The sequence below is a fragment of the Eublepharis macularius genome, chromosome 5 (assembly GCF_028583425.1).
Source record: "Eublepharis macularius isolate TG4126 chromosome 5, MPM_Emac_v1.0, whole genome shotgun sequence".
In the NCBI taxonomy this organism is placed as follows: domain Eukaryota; kingdom Metazoa; phylum Chordata; class Lepidosauria; order Squamata; family Eublepharidae; genus Eublepharis; species Eublepharis macularius.
Genome location: NC_072794.1, coordinates 96,979,693 through 97,000,465, shown reverse-complemented (window position 1 = coordinate 97,000,465; position 20,773 = coordinate 96,979,693). Strand labels below are relative to the sequence as shown.

Here is a 20,773-nt window from a genome sequence, read left to right as displayed (position 1 = left end):
CGGCCAACACCTAGGCGAGGCGCCTTCTCTACCAGCAGCAGAACCACGCCCCGGGGAAGGAGGCCGACCCAAACACTGCCGGGCAGAGCTCGCACTGCGAGGAGCGCCCCAGGCATGGAGGCGCCTTGAGCGAGGCCCTCTGCGACGCGCTCGGACAATGGGGCAGGCCGGGGCAGGTGAGTGGCTGGAGACCTCTGGGCTGGGGGCCAGGAGAGCCGGGCTTGCTCTGTCTGCCCCACCCACCCGAGAGCGCCCCCTTGCGCTTTATCCCCGTGACCTCTTTTAGAAGCGTGGCCAGGCTGCGCTCCTCGCGTTGCCGGGATCCAGTTCAGAGTTCCCTAATGCGCCGGCACGGAGCAAGCGTCTGCCAAGAGTAAGGCGCGCCTTTCTGATCCAGCGGCGGGGGAAGGGAGAGTCCTCCCTCCCACCCACTCACCCCCGCTGAGATCCTCCTGCTCCACTCCATCCTCGAGCCAACGTCCGTGTGATCAAGAGGGGAACTGCGCTGCTTATAGGAGCCTTGAAGAAAGTTCTTGCCGGGGCGGCGGCGCTAAGTGGGAGTCTGATAGTGGTTTGGAGAAGGAGGCGCAGCAGCCTTTGGAGACTCTTGCCCTCCTCGCAAGAGGTAGATGTGCGCAGCGCACTGCCGATGACCGAGTATCCCCGGAAACCAGATTCCTCGTTCCCGTTGTTGAGAGTAAGGACGCTCCGTTTCTAGGGGCTTGCCAGCCTTAAAGAAACAGGGACCTTATTGTTCCGCTGTGGTCCCTGCGCAGGAAAAAGGGGCAATTGAGGGAAAGGCCGGTTGATCACCCCTCTCCGTGCCCCACTAGCGACAGCAGCACACAGTCAGAGAGCCTCGAGTATCCGTTTTCTCTCTTTGAGCCAAGCAGCTGCGTAGATAACTTAACCCTTTCAGACCTCAGGTTAGGAGAAGGATTGCTTAGGCCGAGCATTATAATGAAACAAAGTCGGTAAAAAGATCCCTTGGACTGGACTGACTTCTGCAGCTGGAAATGCGTAAGGTCGGGCCAGTGCCCAGATCTTCTGGGAAAGATGAAAAGTTTCTCTCACCGCTGCTACCTGGCTACCTGGCCAATAAAGGGTATCCCTTTCCCACTTTGCTTCTCTCTGAAATGTTTCCCACAGCCTCTCAAAGGCTATTCTTTCTCAATCGGTTGCACCCACAGTGCTTTCAGGGGCAGAATACTTGTGGTAGTGGACTTTTAGTCTCTCAAACGTATACAGCCATGCTGTGTGTTGTAACTGAATGCACAGCAAACTTCACAAAAGTTCACTTAGAGCCAAGCTACAAGTGACGCCTGACACAGGTTGGACACTTGTCAGCTTCCCTCAAGTTTTGATGGGAAATGTAGGCATGCTGGTCTTGCAGCTGTAATGAAGAGCCAAGCTGTAAAACCAGGACGCCTACATTTCCCATCAAAACTTGAGGGAAGCTGACAGGTGTCCAACCTGTGTCAGGTGTTACTTGTAGCTTGGCTCTGAGGTTGCACTTGCACTGAAAAATTCTGTGCTTTGCATCAGACACTTCCAGGTGGTTACAACTTCCTCCATAAGTTACATCTCAGCTGAAGAACTTGTTACTCAAGGAAGTGTAAGAAGAATGTCCTGTGCTTGTGCATTGTATTTGCATCTCCAACTGTTCTCCAAAGACCCCAGGCCTTGGAGGAATAACCAATCCTTCCCTCTCTGCCCCCTTGTCTTTGCAAAAGACCTGAGGATAGGCAGGTAGATTGATGGTTGCTGATGGGCTTTCTCTTCTCCTCCTGGCCCGTCTCCCTGCATTGTAGCAGCAAATAATGCAAACTTTGCAGGTCTTGTTGCCTGGCTTCATGAAGAAGGACTCTCATCTCTTGCTGTCCACCTAGCAGAGTCTCTGGTGGGATTGTTAGAGGGGTTTAAGGTTAAGAAGAGCTAGGTGGTGGCAACAGTAGAGGTATTCATCTACTGGCACCTGCCACAAGATTTGTGCAACTAATTCCAATGGAGACTGAACTGAAAAGTGCTGAGTAGGACAGGACAAGAGAAAGTTGAATGTGGGCTTGTCTGACAGATTAGGCAGAAAGGAACCACAGGACATTTGCAAGGTGGGTGTCTGAATGTACTTAAAGACAGTTGGGATGGAGAGTTCTGGGTTACTTCTCAGAGGCAGAACGGGGGCTACATGTTGGCTTCCAGTCCTTGCAAACAGACAGCCTTGATCCAACAGCTGCATAAGGGACTGTTTAATAGGAAAGAAAGGGAGTGCCAGCTCTTTGCTCGTGAGTCAGGCCACTTGAGTAGGAGGCAGTGTAAGCACAGAGTATTACCATCTGCCAGGCATATCACTGCTCAGGCTTACACCAGCTGCCATTTCTCCTCACAAGCAAGGTTTCTAGGAGCAGCCATGGACCCCTAGACAAACATTCCCTCTGGGCTCCTTCCCTTACATTACCCAGACCCAACCCAAATACCAAATTTGAAAGCAAATCATATGATACCCCTCAAATGTTGTCCCCTTAACCTCCTCATCTTAGAATCCCCACCCTCAAAAAGCATGTAGAAAACCTTTGGACTGCAAACTAATAATACATTCTAAACCACAAAAATCTTATATAATTTGTATAGTTGAGCGACAGTTCATAAGACAGCAGTATGGCACCCTTCCTTACCCTCTCAGTTTCCCAACTGAAATGACACCTCCATGGGTAGTGCTCAACTGGGGTGACACTGTGGCTCAGTGGCAGAGCATCTGTGTGGCATTCAGAAGGCTGCAGGTTCAATCCCTGGCACCTCCAGTTACAGTATCTGGTAGGAGGTGCAGTTACAGTATCTGGTAGGAGGTGGTGTGAAAGACCTCTGCCTGAGACTCTGCTTCCAGTCTGAATAGACAAGACTGACTTGGATGGACCAAGGGACTGATTCTGTATAAGGCATCTTCACAGTATGACAGTATTTCTCATTGAAGAATGTGGGTTTTAATCTCCAGATAATTAAAGAAGCAAAGTTGCTGGTCTGTGCACAGGCATGGGTTATTTTAAGTGCTCCTTTATATAACAGCTCTTTGAACATAAGAAAAGGGAAAACGGGGGCATGTAGATATGCAGCCCTTTACTTGTAGTTTGGAATAGTCCAGCCCAACAGCAGGTGCGTCATATTAAGTGCTGTGGTCATTCCTTCAGCCTCTTAAGATAAGATAGGCTCCTCCTCTCTGACTAGCTGTAGAGGGGGGCCTGCTGAATGGAAATTGCCATCTTTGGGCAGATTTCACATTACAAAAAAGGGTAAAAAGTGGACCTGCAAGTCCCCTGTACACTTGTCTTTTGTGCTTCCAGGGTATGTGTGAACAGGGAACTCAGCATCTCACTAGGAGGGAGGAACATGGGCTGTACCTTCACAGAGGCTCATGTACCTCCCTACAAGGGATATATGAGCCATTTGCACATTCCACTGGAAATACAGAAAGAGCCTGGCTGTACATACTAAGACAGTTCCAGCATTAACTGCCACACAAATCTGAGGCAGGGAGAGGGAATGGGCAAGAAGTTGAGGACTGTAAGCTGCCTCTTACAGCAGCCTGTGCTTCAAAAGAAACTCTATAACAAAAGTGCATTTGTGGAGTAACCCATTTGTTGTCCAGCACAAGATTCAAGCAGCTAGAAGATTTGGGACACTTAATTTTCAGAATGCATGCCTTCCCCAAACACTTCCTGTAATAGGTATTTGTGGACATGACTACAGTAATTTTCAATTCGATCCTAAACAGAGATACTCCAGCCTAAAACTGATTTGGGGAAGTTGGTAATACTGTTACATTTTACATGATCCCAGAGCAATAATTTCTGCAGCCTGAGCTTGTTGCTAATAAAGTTTTTTACTTATCTATGACATTTCATAGGAAAACTCTCACTGATTGCCTTAAAATTTAAAAATAGTTCCTGGACCTTTAAAGGAGGAAAATGGGGAGGAAAGGTTGATGTCATTGGTCAGGAAAGGCCCAGGGAGGGACCCCATTCCGGCTCATAGTCTTTTAATTGTTTCACCATTGCCTAGCTTAAATTAATGTCCTCTGAACTGGGTCCAACATTCCACAATTTCCGATTCTAAACAATGGTAAAAGCAGAATCATAATAGCAACTCTGCATAAAGAATAGATTAAGGCTGTTGAAGTATACAGATAAGAAGCATTCAGCCTTAACTGCTAGTGCATCAAAGCTGTCTGCCAGTTAAGAGTTTATATAGGCTTGAAGTGCATCTTGTATGTTTTTCATTATTTGCATGCTGGCAAACCAGCTCTTTCATGTGTAATGTCTGATAGTGTCCAATGCTCTCCTGTTTCACTGTACTGCACTGTGTGGGCCTCTGTGTATAGTGCAGGCTCTGCAAATAATGTCCAATGACCAATGGCTTGTTTAAAAAATCAGTGGTCAGAGAGCTGGCCTGCTAGTATCTAGAAAGCATGGGCTCAAGTCTAGCCTCTTCCCCAACATTTTTTGGGCAAATCAGTAACTCTGATCCTTAGTTTCCCTTAATTTGGATTGAACTGTTCATAAAGGCTTGTGGTAATCAATGTACTCCAAACGGATAGTTTTGGGTGGGTAGCCATGTTGGTTTGCAGTAGAAGAACAGGATTTAAGTCCAGTGGCACCTTAGAGACCAACAAGATCACGGATCTTTCCTGCATTCCCCTCCTCTCCCTGGAATAGTTTGTTCCCAGTATTATGGGACATAAGTGGCTAACAGCCATGTGAGTTGGGAAGCTCCATTGGAGAAAAGGAAGTAAATTTGCACTATTCTTCCTTTTCCATCAGGAGGCCTGTGCTGATAGGAGAGGCAGAAGGGGTGATTTTTCCCCACTGCAGCCTCCTGACCCCACATGGCTGTTTATCCACCACAGTCCTGAGAATAAAATTTACTGGGATTTTAAAGGTCTACAGTTGGGAGGGTAATGCAAGAAAGATCTGTGATTATCAGCACCTTACACTGGCAGACTGTTGGATCTAACCCATTATTAAAATGGTGGTTTTGCATTATGTCTGTACCAAGCCTTCCTTTCATCCAAACTGACTCTGTCACATGATTTTAAGGGGCTAAACTCACACTATATATATTTGCCCTGTGTAGGATTGTACTGTTTGGAGAGTAAACAAGGTTAATGACAGGACCACAAGATAGTATTACCCAGGAAATTGTGTAAATATTGCCTATTTATGACTCTAGGTATGGAATATTCAGGTATTCTTTTCCTCCTGCTGCCTGACTTTACCCCTAACAAAGGCTGCGTGATACTGGCTGGTGACTCAGACAAAGTGAAACGAATAGCCAAAGCATCCATGACCCTCACTGGGGATTGTGAAGGTGCAATCTAGAGATGTTTCGTTACATTGTGAAGGTTATGGATTGCAGCAGATGACATGAACACATGAAGCTGTCTTATACTGAATGAGACCCTTATCTATCAAAGTCAGTATTGTCTACTCAGACTGGCAGCAGCTCTCCAGGGTCTCAGGTAGACAGCTTTCAAATCACCTACTGTTAGAACTTTTTAAAACTGGAGATGACAGGGATTGAACCTGGGACCTTCGGACACGCCAAGCAGATGCTCTGCAACTGAGCCACAGCCGCTACCCAACCCAGCCTTGCTCTGTTGTGTTCCTCTCTTGGTTATTTTGCCAGCCCTCCTTAGAAGGATTTCAGTCCTTCCTCCAAACAGCAAGGGAAGACAATGGACAAGGAGACCAACTATGGTTGCCAAGTCCAGGTTGGGAAATTCCTGGAGATTTTGGGAGTGGAGCCTGGAAAGGGTGGGGTTTGGGGTGGGGAGGGGCCTCAGTGGGGTATAATGCTATAGAGTTTACCCTTCAGAGCAGCCATTTTCTCCAGGGGAACTGGTCTCTGTTGCCTGGAGATCAACTGTAATTCTGGGAGATCTCCAGCTACCACCTGGAGGCTGGCAACCCTAAGACCAACAGTAGAATGTGGCAGAAGTCTTGGTTGTGTGTCTTTCTGTAGCTATGTGTCTTTGGAAGGGAAGCACTGCATCCCAGCTTATAACCTGGCAACCCTACCCTTGCCAACTCTCCAAAGAATATTCCATATATTTGGGGGATATCCTCCCATCCTCATGGGTTTCTTGTCATGGAATGCTATACCTATGGTTGCTAGCCCAGGGAAGTGGGCAAATGGGGTGATGGGGAGGAAATACTAACGTGATCACCCTGTGTACCTCTATTTTTTCCAGGGGGGGGGAACTATGGTGTGTGGTCTGGTGTGGTGTGTGGTGTGGTGTAGTATCTCACTCTTCCTCCAAAGAGCTTATGATGGTACTCAAGGTTCTCCTTTTGCTCTATTTTATCCTTACAACAACCCTGTGAGGTAAGTTAGACTGTGGCGGAATGACTAATCCAGTGTTCCCTACTGAAATTCATGGAGGAGTGGGGATTTGAACCGGGGTCTCCCCAAACTTGTCTGACACTCTAACCACCCTAATCATATCATACCAGCTCTCTGTCAGATATCAAAAGCTTGGGAAGCATTATTTTAATCCTCCCCTGTCACCATCAGCAGGTTGCTGCATAACAAGGACTGAGGCTTTCTGCACTGTCAACTCTCCTATCCCCCTTGGGAAGTGCTTATTAAAGTGATCTAATGCTGTCATACCCACTGAAGTCAATGGGATCTATTCCTGAGTAAACATGCATAGGATTTGACTATAAGATTCTTTAAAAATAGAGTGGAATCATCATCATACTCAAAATGGTCAACTTCCCTGAACTATGGACCATATGCACAGCCCCCGCTCAGTAATGCCATACCCAGCCCCAGACCATCAAGAAAATCAATATAGGAATAATGGGCAGTGTAATGATTTTAAGTAAATGTGTGTATGTGTCTTTAAATGCTTGGTGTGATATAGGTGAAGATGGGGGTAGAAGAAAGGGATGAGTGAGTGATATGATTGGTTGATGACCGAGAGTGTGGGCGGAGTGAATGCAATTTTAGACTGAGAGCCAAGCTACAAGTGACAAATGACACTTGCCTGGCAAGTGAACAGACTCACGTGTATTCCTCCCTGTTCACTTGCCATTCACTTGCTCTCCACTTGATCAAGTGAACAGGGAGAATACACGTGAGTCTGTTCACTTGCCAGGCAAGTGTCATTTGTCACTTGTAGCTTGGCTCTGAGAGTGGAGAGAAAATACTTAGTCAGGGCAAGAGAGGCAAGGTGTGTACAGCCTGGGCTTGTGTATGTTGTCTGAGAGAACTATAACCTGTGTGGAAGCCTGAACTGTGTGTTTGTGAAAGAACATTCAGTCAGGAAAAGCAGGTAAACTGTGTGTGCGCCTGAGAAAAGGTCTTGCGTGTAATTGAGAGAGAAATTAATATCAAAAGCAGGCAAACTGTGTGTGAAGCCTGAGAGAAGATCTGTGTGACTGGTTTAAAGTAAAATAACTTTAAGAACTGAGAACTACTCTTTTGAAACCATCAAGTTTTAGAAATAATATGAATCCGATACGCTTCTTATAAAAATAAAAGTTTACTTTGTTTGTTCTATATATCCCAGAGTATCTGCCATTTGTATATCCCATTCCTTTCCTCAGGGCCACATAGTACCATGAGAAGCCTGACCCTTGGGCACATTACCAAAGGGGAAATTTAAATAAAATATCTTGGAATATAATTCCTGGTGGCATCAATCTACCCAGAGGGTGTAAGAGAAGGATTAAAGGCAAAATCTACATAAGAGAAAGAAAGGGTCGTAACAGGCAGTCTTTTATATTTCTTGAACTATCCTTTTAAAGTGTGGCTTGGGAATTGTGTGCTTAGCAGTGTGCTGGATGCCCTTTATATGTTACTGTAGTGCCATGGAAACCGCTTTCCCATGGGTTCATCCCAATGGCAATGTTTGGATGCCTTTGGTCAGGCAGAACAAAATTTATCACCTCCCCCTTCCTGCTGCTCATTTCAGAGAGACTGAAAAGTTGCACTCTGTGCATGGAAATAGAGATGGGCGTGAACGGGGGGGGGGGGGGACACGAACCGTATGGTTCATGGTTCGTCACATTTCACGAACCTTCACAAACTTGCTCCAGTTCATGAAGCGGTTTGTTTGGTTCGTCACAACATCACATCCAGGTCAGCAAATCATCACTTCTGGGTTAGGAGAAGGCCACTTCCGGGTCAGCAGAAGATCTGCATGAAGTCCATCCCCTGTTGCCTAGGAAACTGATTGATCAGTGCCAGGCTGTCTGCAGTGACGAACCAAAAAATCAACCGAACCAACCAGCCTAAAGTTTGTGGCAGTTTGTCAGAAATGGGCTCTGATGAACCGCCAGTTCGCGAACCACAAACTGGCCTGGTTCGTCATGAACTTTGGTTCGTATTTCAGTTCATGCCCATCTACCTGGAAATGCTTCTGCCCCCAACTGATAATGTCTAAAGGCTACCTGAAGGAGAACAGGGATCTTTCTCAGAGCTGTGCTCACAGCAAAGATGGGGCTACTTACTCTTTGCAAAGGAGCATAGCTCCTTTGGCTTGGAGGCAGGGCATCTGCACTTGTTTGCTTGCACTAGGTTTGGTTGCTCCAGAAACCCTATCAGCATATGATGGTGTCCAGGTAACCAGCACAGCAAAGGATCCTTCGAGAATCCAGTGCAAGTGGTAGTGGGTGGCAGCTAATTCTGCCTTACCAGAGAAACTCTCACAGCAAATTAAATTACTGAAAATCTTCCTGACTGCTGCAAGAAGCTTAGTATGAATTCCACATAACTAGGTAGTGGTAGTGATATCATTTATGCTGTGTTTTAAAAAACACTCATGAATATGAACCTTCCTTTTATTGAGTCTGACTTCTGGTCTACTAAGGTCAATATTGTCTGCTGTGAGTGGCAGCAGCTCTCCAGGGTCTCAAATCTTGATATCATCTACTACCTTTTAAAACTGGAGATGCTGGAGATTGAACTTGGGACTTCCATGCATGCAGGGCAAATGCTCTGCCACTGATCTGAGCTCTAGCCCCTGAATGCTGCTATAACATAGTGGTTGGATTGTGAATCTGCACTCTGCTGGTTCAGATCCCACTCCTGCCATAAGCTCAGCAGGTGGCCTTGGGTAAACCACTCCTCTCAGTCCCAGCTTCCCAGCTGTATTGTGGGGAGATACTGGGAATTGAACTCGGGACCTTCATGCATGCAGGGCAAATGCTCTGCCACTGAGCCCCAGCCCTTCACTACTAAACAAAGTACTTTAAATAAATTTCAAAATGACAGACCCTGCTCACAGTCTCACCATTTGAAAGAGACAGAAATTAAGGAACCTGACACACAAGGGCAGGGGAATGGGTGGTGGGTGCAGAAAGGCAACAGTCAAGGAAAGGAAAGGCTGAGAAAAGTGGTGGGTTGTCTCATCCTCTTTCTTGGGAGAAGCACTTTGCCTATCTGTGATAGACAGAAATATTCTAGGGAGGGAAGGGGAGTTCCAGCTTAATTTACAATCACAAGAACAAAGGGTTTAGAAATGCATACTTCTTTTTCAGTTCCATTATTAGCAGTAGTTGTTCATTAAAAGTTTCTGTGAAATTCTAAAGAGGATAAATTCAATAGCACATTTCCTAAACCCCAACATAAATAGATTTTTACACGGTTTAATTTCAGGTATGTGGGTGGGATCCAATGGAGGATGCCTGCTCATTGAGTGACTTTCTAGCCTTCCTCCCATTCTGCAGTATTTTTGGAAGTATTTTGATGCAGTGACAGGGGGAGGCAAGAAAGTCACACTCTGCTAATGGAAATCCTTCCGCCTGCCAAAACAGTTTGTTGGATCCAAACCACTGGTTGGACATACATTGCCAATAGGGATGCTAAGTAATTCAGATTCCAAGGAAATAGTAAAGAGAGGCCCTAAATATTCAAAGGGGTTTATCTACTTGTTTTAGGAACCTACTTACTTTTATACAAGCTATGCTACAAATCACTGATGCTTGCATTCTCCTTGCTTCAGATCACAAGAGATGGACAGTCATACTCTTTGGTGGGATCCTGCTAGGCATAGAGCTCACATTAAGTGCTCTCGGGGACGTCTGCAACTGTGGTGCAACTACTGATTTCCAGGAATTCCAGGATGCATTGGTTCCTGAGATGTGTTGTTTGAATTTCACTGGAACTAAAATTGGTTCCTTGGATTGGAGCCTTTTCAGTGGAGTTGCAGGCTTGAGGAAGCTCTACCTATCAAACTGTAGCATATCTGACATTTTCAATGCACATGATGATTCTTCTACAATGGAGATTCTATACTTGGACCATAACCAACTAAGGTGGCTCCCAGGCAGTTTCCTAAGAAATGCACCCAGCTTGCGTGTCATTGAGTTAAAGAGCAATAAACTCCAGGAGCTGCCTGAATCATTCCTGAAAGCTTCTACTCAAATTCAGGAGATTCACCTTGACTTCAATGACCTATCTTCTCTTCCCTCAGAGATTTTCAAGCCCTCTCTTCTCATACTAGGCCTCTCCAACAACAGCTGGGACTGCACTTGCACTTTGCTTGGAGTTCTGGAAAAGTATCTATTTGCACCATTTTATAGTGAGGTGGTTTGCAGCACCCCCAAGCATTACAGTGGCCTGAACATCAAAGCCATTCCTAAACAGGAGCTGTGCCAAACTTATAAACTAACAGCTCTCTTTATTTGTTTGCCTTTGGTGGCTATCCTGACCTTGGTCACCTGGTGCTTTTGTAAGCAGAGGAAAGACACTGGCTATGCTCTGCGTGGTGGGAAGGAATGCCGGCTGGCCACAGTGGAGAGCAATGGTGCTAAAAAATTGGGGGAGCATCACTGCTACGTCCCATATGAGCTACCTACTGTGACTGCTGCTGAGAGCGAGAAGAACATTTTCTTGAGGAACCAAGTCCTGCTGAAACCAGCAACTGCACTGTTAGGGAGCAGCAAGGACCTCTATGAAGAGGTGGAGATCAAACTGAATGCTTCCGATGATTCCTTAACACAGGCCAATGAGGGAAGCCTTGATCAAGAGATACTGGGATCCAAAAGACTGACCATTTCAGAGGAGGGCTTTCTGGGTGGTGAGCCTGAAGCTGAGACGGTGAGTGTGACAGATGTTCTGAAGGATTCTGCAGACCGTGAGAAGCTCTATATGAACCAGTCAGTGGATTATTATAACCTGGTTCCAGGGATTGAACTGGAGGACTCAGACCACATGGAGTATGACAATGTTGACCTTTGCTGAGGCTGTCTGTTGAGCCAGAGCACAATGGTTTAAATGAACATCAAATAATATATTCTAACTGGTTTGCTATAGGAATAGGCCCAATAGCTTCAACCATAATGTGAACTCTTCAAATGAGATTTTCCTTATAAATTATGTTGCAGCTTTGTTTCTGTGCCTTCTGGCTTCTGGGTCTTTGAAACAGGACAGTCATCATTATCAAACAGAAGTCAGACTGTTTCAGAGTATGGTAGAATCTGTACCATTGTGTGCATGGGAGGATGGAGGGTCACTAGATGTGCAATCCTGAACAGTCACACCCTTCTTGAAGTCAGTGTGCCTAGAAGCATATAGCTCTTCTTAAAATTGCACTATAAATGATCTTTTTCTAGCCCCTTTGATGTTGTACCTATGAGATTTACTATACTAACTTTGCATTTTCATGTAGAAATCAAGATTTCTCATGGTTCTGCCTCCTAGAAAGAAAACAGGCATAGAACAGGAAGAAGAAAAAGCTGAGGCTTGCCAGCTGGGTATGACTATGAAACAGGTTGTAAATTGGAGCAAGACACTGCGTACCCACTTTTTTACAAACTTGAGGCACGTTTTATTTTGAGCAAGGAATTTGGCACACGTTGTGTATATCCTTACATGGCTTTGTCCAAAGCTACCTCCCAAATTCCCAGAGCCTGAGTGGCCTAGTGTTTTTACTCTTCTTCTCTGCCAAGCGGAAATCTTGGCTGAAGTTTGCTCTCTAGGAATTTCTTGCAGTTATTTGGAGTGCATAAAGCCTGTTCTTCCCATTCTTTGTGGAAGGAGCTGAGCGACATCTAGTGGAGAGAGGAGTACACACGGTCATCTCCCAAATGTAAAACCAACCATAATCCACATAATACTTTTTATTAGGACCAACCACAATGACACAAAACAGTGTGCAAGCTGTCTAGAACTCTTCTTCAGGCTGGATATAAAAAATTAAAAATAGGTATGCGTGGGGGAGAAAAACAGATATTTCGGTCCATGAATTTAAGGCCTTTTTCTTTCCAGACTGAGCTAAACTGCAAGAGATTAATTACATGACACTCACATGAAGGGAATCACGATATTAGCCAGGAAGCCAAGTTTTAAAAGGCAGATCGGAAGGCTCTGTCAATTTCCCCTCTTTAGCAAAGATTGCTCCTCAAGGGGGTTTGTTTGGTTAGTTTCACTAAATAAACAAACCTTCTGAGGAGTGATCTTTGCTGCTCTCTAGAGAGGGGAAATTAATAAAGCCTTCCGATCTGTCTTTTAAAACTCGGCTTCCTGGCTAACATTGCGACTCCATGTGAGTGTCCTCATGTAATTCGTCTCTCGAAGTTTAGCTCCCTGTTTCAATGCTGGCAGGAAAATAAATATGTTGCTGCATTTGGTGTCAGGTTACAATCTGATTTCTGTGAGCAAGGAAAAAAAGGTGTCTCTCCACTGAAATTAAAAAGGCCAGTGATTTTCCTTGTATTTCTCTGACACCAAGTGACATTCACTTGTAGGGCAAGAACAAAGGGATTACTTGGCAGTCATTGTTTTAACAATTTTGAAGGCAAATTTAAGGTGATGCAGGGGGTGTAAAGTCAATTAAAGCCAAATTGGGCAGGTTTACCTCATGTTACCAGTAAATTCTGATATGTACAGTCCTTGAAAATTCATAACACGTTTTCACTTAGTAAACATTTTTCTAACCTAAGCTAAACTGATCCCTCTTCAATATGTTCTCGCAGCATTTGCTATGTGTGTAGTTTGATCTGTGTGCAGCAAATAAGTGGCTAATCTTGGTTGAAAAAGATCATTTAGTCCCTACTTAGTGTATATTTGTGCTTAGGCTCACAGACATTTTTGTAAAGTAAAATGAGATTAGAAGAACTGGTAAATTAGCTCAAGAGGTAAAATTTAGCATACATACTCTCTACTTTTCTTTTTTCTTTCTTATTCTTGCTTTTAACTGTTTCTTAGGATTACCAGGTCACACTGCTGCTGAGATGAAACCACAACAGGCAGAATTTCCCTTTGGTGCAGCTCTCAAGGGCACAACACACTATCAGGACTTTCAATCTAGATTGAGGAACCCCTCCTTGCAACCATGCCTTACAGTCCTACCAACTTCACTTGTCTACCCAGTCCATCACCTTCCAGCCCACAATACGCAGTATCTTCTGTCTCCAAGTATTGTGTGAGTTTCTGAACCAGACTCCCCCCCCCCCCGCTTTGGCTTTCCCGTGTCGCCACAGCTTCTGTCTTTGCTATGAAGTTTTATTTCTTTCTGGTCTCAGTTCCATCTCTCTTTAACTTCTGCCTTTCTTCATTTGTTTGTCTTCTCTGTCCCATTCCTCACCACCATCTCCTCCAACTTCCTTTCCTTTAGCTATCTGCTGCTCAGTCCAGTGTCTGTTTTCTACAACTTTCTTTATACCACTTTGCTTTGGACTCCCTACCCTTTAGTATCCCTGCCTTCTGGTCCTTTTCCCCAGTCCCCATTCCTCAGTGCTGCTACTCCTATCTCTAGAGCCTGTTTGAGATTAACTGCAGAAAAAAAATGACAGCTTTATTTTCCCTCACAAAACAGACATTCTGATACCTTTGTTCCTTGAGTAACTGGAATTCTTATGATATTAGCCAATTAGTGTTAAAAACTTCACTGTCACAAGTACAATGTAGATAGTAACATGTTTTGGAAGTGCGTTTTGTCTTTACTATAGGCCCATGCACACATCTGTACATGTTCGAAGGCACTCTGCGGTATCACTACATAACTTCCAGACTTGAGTCTTAGAAATTAAAACATGTTCTGTAATTAAGCCCTGGTAACCCTTGGTTCAAATTAATCCTTTCTGGCTCTAAAGAGACTTTATAAAGATGTCATAGTTTAATTCTAATGTTTAGAGAAGATGAAAGGATTTTTTTATTTTTGCTGTGATTGATAATAAGGCAGAGTCAAGGTCTGCTTGCCAGACACAAAAATTTAAATTCTCAGTCTTCAATAATATAGTACTTGCACAGTTACTTAAGATATTGAATGTTTCTTTGCTCTATGTATTCTGTATTAAACTTTTGTCTGTGTTTTTTGTATACCTTTCCTCAGGGATTTTTTTCTGGGAAAAGAGGTGGTGGAACTCAGTGGGTTGCCCTCAGAGAAAATGGTCACATGGCTGGTGGCCCGGCCCCCTGATCTCCAGACAGAGGGGAGTTTAGATTGCCCCAGCAGCACGGAGGGCAATCTAAACTCCCCTCTGTCTGGAGATCAGGGGGCCGGGCCACCAGCCATGTAACCATTTTCAAGAGGTTCTGGAACTCCGTCCCACCACATTCCAGCTGAAAAAAAGCCCTGCATTACCTGTTTCCCAAAAGGGGAGAAAAGAATATGTGCTAAGTGTAAAATGAAACTAAATACAATGGACGGGACTGGCTCCAGCTCGCCACTGCTGAGAAACCAACCAATGAGAGGGGGTGGAATGCTGAGCGAGGGACAGTTGGATTCCATTGGAGAGGGTGAGAGGAGAGAAGGTTTTTGGAGCTGCTGAGAGGGGGGATGGGTTGGAAGCTGCTGAGAGAAGGCAGCAGAGAATATTTGCTCACTGTTAATCTGTTTTGTTACATTGAAACATTATGAGTTTAAAACATTCACTCCTATGTTCCATCTTGTAAATAAAAATTCCTACTTGTTTTGTTTAACCTTGACTGGCCTGAAATTGTGGGCTAAGGAAAAATATCACACACACAGACCTCAAACGCTCTGGTCATGACAAATGGGCCAGTTAATGTAAATGGTGGCAGCACGTATATGGGGAGTAAAAACCAAGCTCCTTTTCTCCAGTAGCTCTGGGCTGTAGCTCAGTGAGGGGAAGTAAATAGAGGGAATCATAGAGTTGGAAGGGACCATACAGACCATCTAGTCCAACCCCCTGCTCAGTGCAGGATCAGCCTAAAGCATCTCTGACAAATATTCATCCAGCCTCTTCTTGAAAACTGTTAGTGAAGGGGAGCTCACCACTTGCCTAGGCAGCTGTTTCCACTTCTGAACTACTCTGATGGTGAAAAAGTTCTTCCTTATATCCAGCCGGTACCTTTGTGCATGTAATTTAAGCCCATTGTTTCGGGTCCTACCCTCTGCTGCCAACTGGAACAGCTCCCTGCCCTCCTCCAAATGACAGCCTTTCAAACACTTAAAGAGAGCAATCATGTCCCCCTCAATCTCCTCTTCTCCAAACTAAATATTCCCAAAGCCCTCAGCCTTCGTGCCAACCACTTCAGTGTTGGGACCCCCAGATGCCAACATAGCCCGCTCCCATAGAATGGTTTTTAGCCTCTGGCGCTTTCAGCCCGTGGCTTCAGGGTAAAATCCTGGCAGTACTTGCAAGCTGCCACTTTATGACCCTCACCTAGACAGGGAAGACACTTAGCATGTCCATCAGTACGAGTCATTTTAGTAGCGCACACGGCACAGCACTTGAATAAAGCTTTCTCAGCCATACTGCCGAAACTCACAGTCCTTCAAAAAAGGTTGGCCTACTCAAATGCGAGCAAACTGCGGATTGCTGTAACAGAACCTCTTCAACCAGCAGTGAAAGAGGAACTGAGCGAAGACTGGCTGCCTGTCTGATGGAGCCTCTGGAAGAGGAGAGAGGGGACCCTGTGAGGGTCCTGCTAATTTGGAGGCTAGACAGGTGACATGGTGACAAGCCTTTACCTGCCTGGGAAGGTCCAAACCTATGAAGGGAGGTTTAGGGCAGGTGACAGGGTGTGTGAAAGGCTAGGGCCCTCCATACTAAATAAATGGTTCTGTTCTGCCTTTTAACAGTTTTAGAAGGAAGACATACCAATTGCTTATTTTTGTCACTGTTAAGTAGATATTTTAGGATTTAAAACAAATGCTCATAAGAGTCTGGTTTAGTTTGGAAAAGGGATTGGGACTGCAGACTATACTACTGCATACTGACTATTGCTGTAACCAATTGCATTACTTATGGGATGTTCTAGTCAAAGTTCATATTGGCTTACACTGTGTAGTCTGCCTGGGATCTCACTGAGAAAAGTGAACTATAAATAATTCAAATAAATAATAATGACTACATTTCGTGCAAACAGCAAAGACATTCTGCAGTCCCTCATACATTGTGCTCACTCCCAGTAGAGGCTCCATCATGCATCCACACTTCCCCTTGGTCTTTCAGACTCATGCTTATTATTCAGATGATTGATCCAGTGCTTAATGAAATGTGTGAAGTACACAACAGCTTTGCACTTATCACCACATTGCTCCAGGGTAGTTAAAGAGACTCAGTTTGCTGTAAGGATTAAAGAATAATTTGTCTGAGATTTGCTGTACATGTTTGAATTTATTTTTTTTAACTCAAGAATTATTTGATTTTATTCTTAGATATTTTTGTATCCAAACTGAAGAATTAAACCATTTATGTGCACTCCTAAAGTGAAGCTAATTTTTAAAATGATACATACAAATAGAATTTGGAAGTAAGAAAATTAGTGCCTTCTGAAGAAGTGAACCACTTCTAGCCTAACTTGCTGATAAAGCTGTCATTAAGAACAAATACTGTTGTGAAGGAAATAGGTTGAGTGGGGCAGAGTTACGCCCATTGTTATTTTATTTGTTATTTTAAAGTTCTGCACAATTATTTTGGGGGATCTGTTTTACTGTACATTTAAACTGAAAATTTTGAAACAGTATCTTATATCTTTGCAAATAGTGTTATGTAGGTATGTGGGAGACAGAATGCAGGGATGGCATATTAAAATGGAATGCAGGAAGATGGGGGCGAAAATAGCAATATAGAAAGGAAAAATATAGAACAAATAGATGTGATATTGTTGGCGTGTATAGGAGATGACAGAAGAATGGAATGGAGCCATTTGAGGGAGGAATGTAGAAGGTAGAGCTGCAGGATAGAATGGAGCCATGTGGGAAGAGGATGGATGGAACACTGTCTCATAGTAATGTGGCTGCCCTCTCCTTATGATAATGAAAACTATAAAACTGGGTCACCTACATCAAAGTAGTGGTCTCTGAATATTTGGGGGAGGGACTCCCTTGGCATTCGGAAAAATATAATTTTATAAACATTTTAAACCAAAATAAAACATTAGTCTGATGAGGACTGAAAATGCTACAGAGGAGATAGAATGTTGTAAACAATCAAGGGTCAATTAAGGGGGAAAGGACTGGGAGCAGGGAGGGAGAAATCAGCCTTCTTAGACCAATTGTAGCTCATAGGGCTGAAGTCTAGAGAGTGCTATGGTCTATCTGCAATACTTTTTAATCCTCACTGTGGACAGACTGTGGTTACTAGTGGCAGAGCCATCCCTCGGGAAGGACGTATCAGGGAATCACTTCAAGTCCCGTGGTTGGGGGCAGGGGGGCTGTGCTTCCCTGAAGAGGCCGCCAATCACCTTGGCAATCATGTCTGTGTAGGGTGTTCATTTCTCAGGCAATTGGCAGTGTGGTGGATTGAGACTGAAAGCATGTCACTGCTGCTTTCATCCCTAAGCCATTGGGTAGTAGGGTCCATTACCCTGGTGATTGAGAGAGGCTTGGGATGTAAGTTTCCTCAGACCTGAAAATTTTTACGAGGTTAGGGGAAGGCAGAAGGAGTTTTCGCAGGGTCCTGCAGCTCCTTAGGGACATTCTGCTGAGATGGGAAGTTCCAAAAAGTGCCAGGTGATGGACACTCTACAGGCACTTGCAGCACCAACCATGATAACTATTTTATATCTCTAAGGCCGAGATCATGAATGAAAAGGGTTTGATTAAATACAGTTTGTATAAGTGTTGTCTTTTCTGTTGTTTATTCCTTGCCATTTTATCCATCAGCACGCTGAACCAATGCTTCCTGAGGCAGCATTGGGTGCCTTTTGCACCCAGTATTTTGCTATGAGTAGTCTAGCTACCACTTTTAAATTCTTCAACAAAGGTCCATGTTTCTCTTCCAAGCTTTTATTTGTCTGACCAGATCAGAATCGAGCTCCTGAATTCCTCATATATCAAAATTTCATTGATTTTACATCCTGTCTATTTTTTTAAACCACAGAAGAATCCCAAAATGTTCTTTTTGCCTGAAAATACCAACGCCAACACAAATAAGATCCAGTTTTGGTTATCTTAAAGACTCTATGAATTGAGAAAATCCTGTGCTGAAAAGCCAGCCCTTAATAAATACAATAAGGTATTTATTAAGAAACATTTGTAATAATGAAAGTATGCCATAAAAATAAAACATAAATCCTCCTACCAAACCTTTTTATTCTTCTGTATCAGGAGATTGCAGATGTAATTTGGGCAGTCCTGTCATAATTCTTCCTTTTATTTGCTCCTCCACTGAATAGGAACAGGAAATGAACAAACACTCTTTTGCTCACTCTTAATTTAAAAGATGCCACTTCATAGCAGTCATTATGTAGCAAATTGTAAATCTGGAGCAAAAACGTCAGATAAGAAGAACAGGGTTATTTGCATAAGTAATAGGAAGCAACTGAAATTAGGTTAGGCCTTTTATGAGAATTCTGCTCATAAAAGAAACATTTTAAAGGTTAAGAGTCGAGACTAAATGAATGTGTACAAGGACTCTTGTCATAGTCAGTAAAGAGCAGGCAAAGTGAAAACTCTTTCTAAAAATGAAGGATAGATTTACAAGCAGTGATAATGATTGCAAACCAAGCCTGTGTTTTCTGTGTTATAAATTATATTTATGAGGTCACTGAGTTATAAATGCATTATTTGTGTAAAGTCCAGTCATGTTTCCCAGGGGAATTCACACTGAGAACTTGTTCTATCCATTCTATTGAAATGGGTAGCTAACTACCCGGTTACTGGTTACTGAAACCAGTAACTTAACTACCATAGCGACTAAACTGGGAATCCCTGAACCTATATGCTTCTTTGCTGTTTTTACTGCGGCCCATGCCCTTTCATAGGTTGTTTTCTGGATGAGGACACTTGGGTTGAGGGAAAGAGCTGTGTAGGCCAAGTCTTGATTTAACATCAGCTGGAAAAAAACAAGCTTGGAAATTGTTGGGCAAGGTAGGGATGGATAAGTGCGGAAATCTTCATTTAAACAGGACAAAAGAGAATAGTAAGGTGGAAATTTTCTTGCAAATTTGGTTTTAAAATCTGTCAAGAGACTGCAAGGAGAATTGTCAGGAGGCTAAGAAAGGAGTGTATTAAGCCAAGGGAAAGGAAATGCAAAACCATTGTAAGAGAGGGAGGGAGGCAAAGATGAGGCTGAAATCAAACCACTGGTTCCATCCAGTTCAGCAGTATTGACTTTGAATGCCAGCAACACTACAAGATCTCAAGCAAAGGGCCTTTTTCAGTTCTACCACTGGAATCCTTTTAACTGCTGACTGAACTTGGGACCTTCTGCATACAGAACATGTACTCTACCATTGAAAGAAGGAACTTTGCAGCTGGGCTGTTGCTGGGTCACATAGATCCAATCATTCATGATGAGTAAGTGGAGAAATGCTAATGTACAGGGCTTCGGTTTTTGCAGTGGATGAGGGAGAAACATGTACACCATTCAGAGATCTTTGGAAGAGAGGCTGGATAAAAATGTAATTGATAAATATAAAAAACACTTACCAACTCAAGTTAATTGTCTGCTTTAGGGTTAAGTAGTTTTTCCCAAAGTGAAATCAGCTAGTAACTTTATGCTTTCCTTGGGTAGCTTGTGGTTTGGCTCGCTTGTTTGAGACTTATGAATGGTTATAGGTAAGTTTCAGTCCTGTGTTCTGCTTTTGTTGCCATGTTATTTGATGCAGGTTGATCTGAAAGAGGAGCTGATAGGTGGAAGCTCTTAGGACAGTCCTTCATATCTATCAATGTGCTGTCTCATTTAGGACAGGGGACATGTATGCAATGTATAATGAGATACATCGGGATTCACAGTTGACATGCTAGGGTATGCACTCAGTATTGAACTTTAAACTCCTTACAAATGCATCTCTCAGGATAACAGTAAATAAGGACCATTTATTAGGATGCTGTTTTCCTAGACTTGTAAGCATTTGCATGTTGTCTCTTGGGGCCAATTGTGTCTTTATGTTATTTCTTAGGTGTCAGATTCCAGTGTCTTGTCTCTTGCCTTTTGCGTAGTTATGGAATGTGAATGTTGAGTCATCAAGCAAAAAAAGAAGACTGCTGAGTTTAGGGAAAGGAGGAGAGTAGAAAAGCAGCTGATAGCCTGACGGGAGGGGAGGGGGGACTAATAGCAAGTAGAAGTGAGTGAAGAACATTTACGTGTGATAAGACCTATGTGCCTATGATGGGAACCACTCGGCTCCCCCCACCCACCCGCCAGCCTTAAATATTAATTTGGGCTACTGGGGAATACAATTTTGGTCGGGCCAGTAAAATTATGGCTTGGTGGTTGTGCTGGGAAGGCAGCTAAAAGTGGAAGTAACTGCAAGTGTTGAAGACCAAGTTCCCTGTTCTCTCACTAATGACAACCTCCAATCTATCATTCTAAACAGTATTATTTATAAAATAAACCATGGGTAAGATTTTTAAAGG

At 43.8% G+C, this 20,773-nt stretch overlaps 1 protein-coding gene across 2 annotated transcripts; it reads left to right on the top strand.

Moving 5' to 3' along the window:
- The first annotated feature begins 101 nt into the window (after positions 1–101).
- On the top strand, positions 102–14,376 carry LOC129330855 (leucine-rich repeat and transmembrane domain-containing protein 1-like). Of its 2 annotated transcripts, XM_054981078.1 has the most exons (3): positions 102–176; positions 10,001–11,097; positions 13,207–14,376. In XM_054981078.1, exons 1-3 carry the CDS (start codon positions 158–160, stop codon positions 13,234–13,236), a joined length of 1,146 nt encoding a protein of 381 aa, XP_054837053.1. In that variant the 5' UTR covers positions 102–157; the 3' UTR covers positions 13,237–14,376. The 2 variants fall into 2 exon arrangements, with proteins under 2 accessions (XP_054837053.1, XP_054837052.1); XM_054981077.1 differs by lacking the exon at positions 13,207–14,376 and having other exon boundaries at positions 10,001–12,304.
- The last annotated feature ends 6,397 nt before the right edge of the window (positions 14,377–20,773 follow it).